At 33.9% G+C, this 10,005-nt stretch overlaps 1 protein-coding gene across 1 annotated transcript; it reads right to left on the bottom strand.

Moving 5' to 3' along the window:
• Positions 1-2,808: 2,808 nt before the first annotated feature.
• On the bottom strand, positions 2,809-3,780 carry LOC101432169 (olfactory receptor 4K5). Its single transcript, XM_004482711.2, has one exon. It carries the CDS (start codon positions 3,778-3,780, stop codon positions 2,809-2,811), a length of 972 nt encoding a protein of 323 aa, XP_004482768.2.
• Positions 3,781-10,005: the final 6,225 nt, after the last annotated feature.

Raw genomic sequence — 10,005 nt, 5'->3', positions numbered from 1 at the left:
TTCTGACAGTTGGAAAAGGATCAAAGTTTACAGAGCACAGCTCCAATATTACAAGACAGGCAAATGAAGGGTGGATTTGGGGTCAAGAGGTAATAAATTGATAACTGGCATAGCTTCTTTCTCAAGGACTTCTCCAAAGAAGAAAATATGATACTTTTTATTAAATTAAGTACTTGTAATTTTCTACAACATATCTGCTCTTGTTACCCTATTGAAAAAAAAAAAAACAACTCTACACATTATTGTGACCATTGTTCTTTTTGTTGGCACATTTTGGTATAGAAAATTTTTCCAACAACCTTGAAAATTTTGTCTACTGCTATAAAGTAGTCAACTTTATCAACATCTAAACATTTGAATGTCACCTCCTCAAGTGATGTCACCTCCTCAAGTGATTCTATCAAGAATTAATAATATCCTGTTTTTTTCAACTATACAAAAATTTGCTGACTTCTCTGACATTCTCTGGAAGAACTTAATTGAAATTCAGATAACACCTTATCTTTTGTTTTTTTTTGAAAGAGATCTTGAACAGATATCCTAATTCATTTGCAAGCAATGTAAATGAGGGCATGTGAAGACAATTCAAAGAAAGTGGGAGAAGTGCTTCTTTGACTTGTGCTTTCCTGTGATAGTGCTAGCTAGGCGAGTTCTATCTCCATTTTGTATCCATATCATTATGTCTCAGGGATTCCATTAAAATAAAAATGTGGAGTTAATTGAACATCATAGATAGTGTGTGCATTGTCATGTCAAAGATCACTCTACTAAGATTATCTTATTCCTATTAGGCTGCCTTCAAAATAAAATGTACAACCAAACAGAATTAAAATTTTACTTTTCTTACTTGCATAATTTGCATTTATATTTTTTTCAAGAAAATTCTATTAAGTTACATTAAAAAACATAAAAGTAAAAAAGGAGGTAATTTTTAAAATGTGTTTATATTTGATTCATATGAATGAAATAAACTGTGAAAGAAAGAAATTGTGTAACAATCTTATGTGTAAGTCTTTATGCTATTTCTTGGGAAAGGGAGCTATAGAATTCCTCATATTTTCAAAGGCGTCCCTAAGTCAAAGAATATCATGAGTGTCTGTGTAGCTAATAAATAGTTCAGTTAAGCAATTTATGTAATTCCTGAATTTATTAGCATGTTGATTCTCATTTTTCACTAGATATAATACAAACTGTTTATATAAAATGCTACAAAGAAAGCTCAGTCTCAAATTAGAGCAATTAATTCACCTAACTATGAAACAAAAAATAAGCATTTTAATGAATCACACCTTCCTAATGCTTTGGTGTACCAAGCTGACTAGGAGAAAATCATATGGTAGATAGTCCTTAATTCAAGAAGGAAAATCCCACAAGGGCAGGCCAGAATACTAGGCATCCTGCATGGTAGAAAGTCAGGGACATTGGTAAGATCTCGTCTTCATACCCCTGTTCTAGAGCCAATCTCCCAACACTCTTCTCTCAATATTCTTGGAATTGTATTCTAAAATAGAAAGAGCATGAAGGTGTACAAATTACTATGGGAGATAACTGGTGGATTTAAATTTACACTGAATTCCAAATTATTGTGTTACCCTTACTCAAAAGCAGACTTTGAAAGTAGAAATGAGAGAGAGAAAAAAACAAAGCAGGTGTCAGAAGAACTAAGATGCTTTGGGGAGAGAAAATAAAAAGGGTGGTATGGGAGAAAAGGAGTTACTCAAACCTTCAGTCTTCTTAATGATGGTTCTGTTGGAGATGGGTTCAGGAAAGATTAGCTGGTGTTGGAGGGATGAGAAGAAAAACAGCAAAGTACAAATCTAGTGTTCTGATCCTTGGCATGAAGAAGAGACTAATGTATATATCAGTCTGTTAGATTTTTATGACTTGAGGGCTTTGGGAAAGTAAACTTGAAAACTCTAATCAACACTAATAAATCCTTTAACAGTCACTAGAATCCAGGGTGAAAATCTGAGTGGTTCAGATAGCTAACTGGGGTATGTATTTTAACAATGATTCTTTATCACTGAACTATTCATATTTTGTTCCAAATTCAAAGTGTTGCTCAATTGCCCACAGCACTGAGAAGTTGGTGGTGATATGGTTCAGTTTTCTAGATTCCCATCTTTTTTTTACAACTCATAATTTCAGGGGTAATTGGAATTATCCAAACTAATCAAAGAAGCCCATTAAATGGAATGCTTAAAATGGAATCTCATGATTTCTTATAATTCCATATTTAAAAGCATTTTTATTATTAGAAAACCATATGCGATAGGTGTGATTGGAGAGTGGTTGGGATCTCATAACTTAACAACCTTCATTTAAGCCTTTGCCTTTATATTAAATAAGAGAATTGGTTAGCTGCTGAATTTGAGAAAATTCAGTTTCAGATTCTTAAACACTAATAATCTACATAGATTCTTCAGACATGCTAACTAGGAGACTCAAAGTCAGAAAAAAAGTCTAAATTTACACCTCGCCAAAAAAATGTGGCTTTCATATTTTTTTCTCTATCATATTCATATTTATCAGTAACTAAAGCAATGAATGCATACATACTACTCATGTGAAATAGTTCCATATTTTATTTCAACAGCAGATAATCATTTAGACAGCAATATATTTATTATATTTTTTTATATTTAACTTTTGCTTAAGTGATACCTGGGTAAAGACTTGTTAGAAGCTATTAAATACCCTCTATGTCAGCTTCTTCATTACTTTCCCCACAGTTGCAATATGACCAAAGAACATAATGAATATCTTCAAGACAGAGTAATGATTTGGAAAATTTGAAGGAACTGTGTTTTAATGAAGGGAATTCCTCACTACTAGTGGCATTTCAGATACTTTCTGGGACCTCAAGTAATGGGTCACAATTTTTCTCATGGCATCTTTCATATCTCTATTCCTCAGAGTATAAATAATAGGGTTTAAGATGGGGGTGAAAATGGTATAAAATATGGCAAGGACTTTATCAACAGGATAGGTGGTGAAAGGCCACACATAGAGGAAGATGCAAGGCCCAAAGAATAATACCACCACTGTGATATGAGCAGCCAATGTGGAAAATGCCTTGGCCATTGCAGCAGAAGATTTAAACCAGACAGTGACAAGAATAATGATGTAAGAGCCAATCAAAGCAGAGAAAGTGCTCAGGGAAAGAATTCCACTATTGGCCACAATTAGTATTTCAATGATGTAAGAGTCCAGGCAGGCAAGCTTGGTCACTCGAGGCAGGTCACAGAAAAAGCTGTCTACTACGTTGGGTCCACAGAAAGGAAGGTTTACAGTAAATGATAACTGACTAAATGTATGTACCAAGCCCACAGCCCAGGAAATCATTACCAGAATAGTGCATGTCCGCCTGCTCATGATGACCACATAGTGAAGGGGTTTGCATATGGCCACATATCTGTCATAAGCCATGGAGACAAGTAACACCATCTCTCCCCCAGTGAAAAGGTGAATAAAGAAAATCTGGGCTATGCAGCCACTGAAGGAGATGGTCTTGTGTTCACTTAGAAAATCTGCAATCATCTTAGGGGTGGCAAAGGAAGCCTGACAGATATCTACAAAGGAAAGGTTTCCAAGGAGAAAGTACATGGGAGAGTGCAGGCTGGCATCAAAAGTCACCATGATGATAATGAGAAGGTTGCCCAGCACGATGGCCATATACAACACAGAGAAGAAAATGAAAAAGAAAAGCTGGAGTTCCTGAGAATTAGAGAGTCCCAGCAATACAAACTCAGACACCACTGAAGAATTGACATTATCCATGTATCCAATTTGCAGACTTGCAGAGAAATAACCCTAAAGGAAAGGCAATAGAGAGATCAGAAATACAGACTAAGAATTTCTTCAACGTGAAGGATTCTGACATGCCAGATAAAGTATGTGCTGAATATAAAAGTTTTAAAGAGACCATTTTAAATAGACCTGGAGAGTAGGAAGAAGCTAGTATAATGTCTAAATAATGCTTAATAATTTGGTCTTTCTCATTAGAGGCCCTTGAGATTTAGGATATTATCAATGATCTGTTTCACAGAATATTAAACTAGCTCACCCATTAACTGGCTGGTTGTGATCATAAGACCAGAGGAGTAAATTAAGCCCAGTTCATATGCTTTCTATGTGAGCAAGAACAATTTAGATGTGTTGGTCTTGTGATGATTTTCCATTGTTAATTTTAATGAATCTTTAAGAACAACATTATCTTTAAATTTCAAAAAAATATTCATGGTTTAATATTTACTGGTTGTGTAACTTCAGGACAATTAATTTTTCTTAGAATTAATTTCCCTATCTTAATGGCAGGGGAGGTAAAAAAAAATGCATACCTTACAGAAGGTTTTAATATTTAAACATGACAACTTATGAAATTTTCCTATTAATGCAATTGCTATATAAGAGATGATCTTATTATGTTATATATCCAAAATTAATAAAAATCCTCTTTCTCTGGCTGTTGCAACAGTCATATATACAATTTAGACAATTCCTAGACAAAGAGATACTGCTGGATCTGTATTATCTAGGTCTGTAGAAGGAACCCAATTTGTCAATTATTCATCTGTATAATTTTGAAAAATTTGTACTGTCTTTTCTTAAATTCCCTAAATCTCATTTTTGTCTGATCATCCGAGAGCAGTATCTAACTTTTCCATTTTCTGTGCTGTCAGAATTAGATATGGGTCAATTTATGTTTCCCCTGCCTTGTGTTCTCCATGACATAATTACTTCTTTATACATAATGAAAGAATAAATTAGCTGTTTGGGGATTTTTTTTTGCAAAAATAAATGAAAAATGATAAAATTGTAAATTTCCCATGTTCCTAAAAATATGTTTGGTTGAAGTCTGATTAATACTTAGAATTAATTACTGAATTAATTATGTCAAATTTGCATCTCTTTATTTTTTTCTGTACAGATATAGCCTTGCTATATAAATCTAGTTTGGTTGAGCTGGAAAAACTCTTCATAGATTCTATTTTAGGAAACTGTACATGTTCTGACAATTAACTCTTGACCACAGTCCATTAAGGAACTTAGAGCAATTCTGTCCACTTAGGAAAAACTTTGGCGTTTGTATGAAATAAATAGGCAGTGGAAGATGTTTGTATTCTTATTTCCCTAGATATAAGCATAGCCCCTCATTTAGATGTATGCAACCCACACAGATAAGGTTCAAGTGGTCATGGGTCATTTCATGCACTCTTATTGCAAGAATATTCTGAGAAGTGTTTCACTTGCTCACACTACAGATGGGACATTGTTGTGGACACTGGAGCCAGAGCAAAGAGATAAAGATGACCCATAATAATTGTACTATGGCATTAGTAAGAATGACAAAAATGAAACCAGTGATTATAATATCATGTAAGAGAACAACAATTGAGGGGATTCTGAAACACAGTGCAAATTATAGTATTATCCTTTCCCATGTCTGAGGCATTTTCTCTATCACCCCATTTCTAAAATAAAGCTGTTCTTGTTCAGGTTTATAGATTTTTTAATTGTGATATGGTCAGTTCTATCTAATGAAAATGTTTGTTATATGAATGTAAAGTATTTAAACTAAAAGAATGTGATAGATTTTAGTCAATGATAAATAAAAATTATATAATCTTCAAAAGAAGGGTTTGTTGCAAGCCTGGGAGATAGCAACCACGGTGTTAACTGCTGGCATATATGTTGTATCAAGTGATCATCACCATAGATTTGTGAAGAAGGCATTATTTTTCCCAAACTGCAGAGGAGAAAACTGAGAATCAGACAGGTTTAGTAATCAGCAAGCAGTCAGATAACTGCACTTAGGTGGAATTTCAAATCAAGTAATAAAAATAATATTCAAAATTTACTATATAGCAGCAAAGTTCCAGGCCCTTTAAGTACTTTATATTTATTAATTGAATCCTCCCAGAATACCACATGGTAAATACTATTATTAACCTCATCGCAAAAAATAAACTGGTAAATATACATATATTTTTTTATTTTATACCAGAGATGGTATAAAACTTGTCCAGAATTACACAGCTGGTAAGACATTGAACTAGAATTCGAACCCAGCCTTTGACTCCAGAACTAGCTCTCCTCAATACTAGTGTACTCTCTTAAACCAGAATGATATAAACTCCATGCCATTTGCAATAAGCCATATTTGTAAAGCCCTTTAATATATGCTCTTCCCTCTAATTTTTCATGAAATTAGAGTTCCTTCAACTAAGCCAGAGTTTCTCAACCTTGGCACTACTGACATTTTGAGTCAGATAATTCCTTGTTGTATAGGACTGCCCTATGTACTGTAGGACATTCAACAGCACTTCTGGCCTGTACATACTGGATGCCAGTAGTACCTTCCCTAAAGTTGTGACAATCAAAAATGTTCTCAGACATTGCAAATGTCAACTGGAGGGCAAAACTATGTTCAACTGAGAACCACTGAATTAAACCATCTTTAACTTGTATTTGTGGTCTCTTGCTTTTTATCTTCTCCTTCCCATCTATGGACAACTGTATTCAGTCTTACTCATGGGAGAAACAAAAGTAAATGAATAAAACTCCTCTAAATTCTTCTTACACTCTTTGGTTGTTCTGCATTTTTTTCTTAATTTCTCCTCTATAAGAATTTTATTGAAGGAGCATTTACACCTTCTCTTTCCACTTCTTATCCACAGATTCAGACCTTAGCACTTTCAACTATGCCTTTTGTTGCCACAACCAGGGAAACTACTTTATCAAATATCTCAAAGACCAAGTTACAAAAGCTAAATGACAACTCCTATATTTCCCGTTCTTTGTCCAATCTATTGCTCCTTATAAATAGATTTCCTCTAAAGTCTTAACTGTTCCCCAATTTTTTCTCTGTCTTCTGCTCCTCTACCCCTCTCTTTCTCTTACATTATACCCTTATTAGCCTCTCTCCTGTCCCTCCTTTGCTCTCTCTCTTCTTTGGCCATTTCAGCACTTCCTTGTATCAATTATTACCTCTGTATGATGCCACTAATTTTGCAGCACCATTCCTCACTACACACCCAATGTGTTTCTCACAGTTTTGTGGATGTGAATATCATAATCATCTCTGAGTTCAGCTCACAATTTCTCTCCTGAGCTCAGCTTTTTCCCTTTAAACTTTTCTCAGTCATTCTTCCAGTTTGTATATCTCAAAGTCACATTGGTCTTTCTTTTTCCTGCAGCTTATTTAAAGTCGTTATGCAGTTAAATTTATTCCTTAAATTTAAAATACATGTATTAAAATATAAAGCCCTCAGCATGAAAGCCAAGCACATATGACCTGGTTTCACCTATACACATACTACTCTCCAGAAAAAAAAAAGTCTATCCAATATTGATAAAGTTTATGACCACTTTCCATTTTTTTCTCATGCTCTTCACAGATGAATCTATTCCAACCCAAATGCCATCTCCTCCAAAAAGCCTTTCCAAAGACCAAGGTTGAAATTGAAATTTCTCATTTTTGTAATGTTTTTATAGCACTTCGCTCACACGTATATTCTATTCTATTCTTTTCTGAGGAAAGAGTTTTTGGGTAGATATTTTCCTACCACACGGAGACTTTGAACTCTCAAGCTTCTAAAAATGTCACTAATGATATTTTGCGTAGAGATGTGCATGAAGTATATTCTTAATAAGTATGTATTAGTATTAATACATCTCAATTCAGATTTATCATTCACTTTACATTTCTACTTTCTAATTTTTTGCTCACAGAGACTTTCCCAGTGAAAGGCCTTGAACTCTGCAAAATATAAAGTCACCTCATAAGGCAAAAATATTTTATCTCATTAGTAATAGACTCATTCTTAAAACTAGTGCAAATTAGTCAAACCAGAAAACTCAAAGGGAGTAAAATTTTTATTTTGAATTGCAGCATAGAGCAAATAGTTTACTTACTCCTTTCTAACCAAATTTCTAAAAAGTATTAGAAATATGAATTATATAGTTTTAAAAGAAAATAAAATTGAATTCTGCTCTTATAGAGTTAATAAATCTTGCCTGATCCACTTTTTAAGTACAAAATTAGTAAAATAAATCATTAATGCAAAGGTACTACAACACTGTTGCTCTCTAGATGATAGCCACGGGTGTCGTAATGGATTTTTCTAAGTACAGAGTTTGCCATAATCTCCCTGAGAACACTTCATAATATTATAAAACTTCTCACAAATTGTCCCAAGTATGCTAATACATATGAATACCTTCATCTTGACTCCCTTTCCTTTACTTGCAAACATTTTTTTGTCTCATTTTTGGGCCCTCTCTAAGGCACAATGAAATAATTGAATAAAATATGTAAATGGACACAATCTGTTTTTAAGTTACATCTTTGCCAGGTAAATCCTACCTTATACAATGCATGTCAGAGAATTTAACTGAATTCTTCACTTTTTATATTGTGTGATGAATCTCTTCAGAGTAGTGGCATTTATAAGTGCCTTCTTATGTTGTCAAACTGGAAGAGTACCATGGTTTTATCTAAGTGACAAATTCGTAATTCAAATGAGGATGATTTAATGCCTCCCAAGAGATATTCCCATTGGAACAAAATAAATAACACCCCATGTTGTCGACAATTACAGTGAGAACCATAAAACCATATCCAAAAGGGGTTATTTAGTTCTTAGGCAATATGTGGAGTGAAATATCTTCTGTGAGTTCTATATTATTGATAATGGCAATTTTGACTAAATGAGAAACACTCTGATTCAGTAGTGGATGTACATTCTGGGTCCTTGTCACTTGAACATGTGGTGATTAAGGAAGTAATTAATTAGAACTTAGAGGATAGGGGTTCTTATTTCCAATTCTACCAATAACTAAGAATAAGTGATTGGACAAGTCACTTTAAGTCTCTGAGGCTCAATTTGTTCTTGTGAAATTTGACTTTTAATATTTCAACCACATAGAAAATAAAGAGAACTATTAAATAAATATCACTGTATACAATATTCAACTTTGCCAAATCTATCTATTATGCCATATTTTCTTTTATTTTTATCAGAAATAAAACAATGTTAGTTGAATCATTTTATATTCCACCTCAAACCAAATTTCCAGAGTTGACACATAACCTGGATTTGTTATTTAATGTTCCTATGGTTTTTCATAGTCTTATGACACAGAGATGTATCCCAAAAATAGAGTTCCTTTTCATGTTTATTTAATTTTATACAAGTGGTATCATCCTCTGTGCATTATTTTGCATTTGCTATTTTTCACTCAGTAATTTATTCTGAACAGTTATCTATAATGATACTCATAGTTTTAGTTCACCCATTTTAATGCTGTAGATTTTTCTATTTTCTGTAGGTATATACATTCCTGTCCATAAATTTGTCCATTTTTTTTTTTTTGTGGTAAATTTAGGTTGTTTCTGATTCTATTATAAACAATGTAATAATGAACATTTGTGTTAAGGTGTCCTAATAAGTAAGTACTAGAGGTTCTTCAGAGTGTTTTCTTAGCAGAGGAATTGCCTGGTCCTAAAATATACAAATCTTCAACACCACCAGATATTTCCAAATTACTCTACAAAATGGTTTCATGAATTTGCACATTGTTTCAGTCATCAATTTATTGCCTCTCCACTCTGAATGCCCCTTCAATGTATGCTCTTTGATAAACAACAGAATTCCTTTAAATAGTTCTCTTTCAAAGTGAGCATGACCTTATGCTTTCTCAGAATAGGATGGTAGCAGAACATTGCAAGAGGACGAGGCTCTTACACCGCAGTTTGGATGTGAAGACATTCAGGACGACCCACACAAACTAAGTCCATCTACAACCTTGCAGCCACGGCCTGGCAGTAAGATTTCCACAGCCTTTAGACACAGAAACCAGAGTCCTGACTCTGAAAGATTCTTATGCATCCCAACATCCAGACTTTTTCTGCATATGCATTACAGAAGATGGCTTACTGTTTTTACCAGCAGCTCCAGGCCAGCTCTGATCTGGCCAAACCAGCAAATTTTTTGACTATCT

This window comes from Dasypus novemcinctus, chromosome 3 (assembly GCF_030445035.2).
Source record: "Dasypus novemcinctus isolate mDasNov1 chromosome 3, mDasNov1.1.hap2, whole genome shotgun sequence".
Classification (NCBI taxonomy): Eukaryota; Metazoa; Chordata; class Mammalia; order Cingulata; family Dasypodidae; genus Dasypus; species Dasypus novemcinctus.
This window is presented reverse-complemented; position numbering and strand designations above follow the sequence as displayed.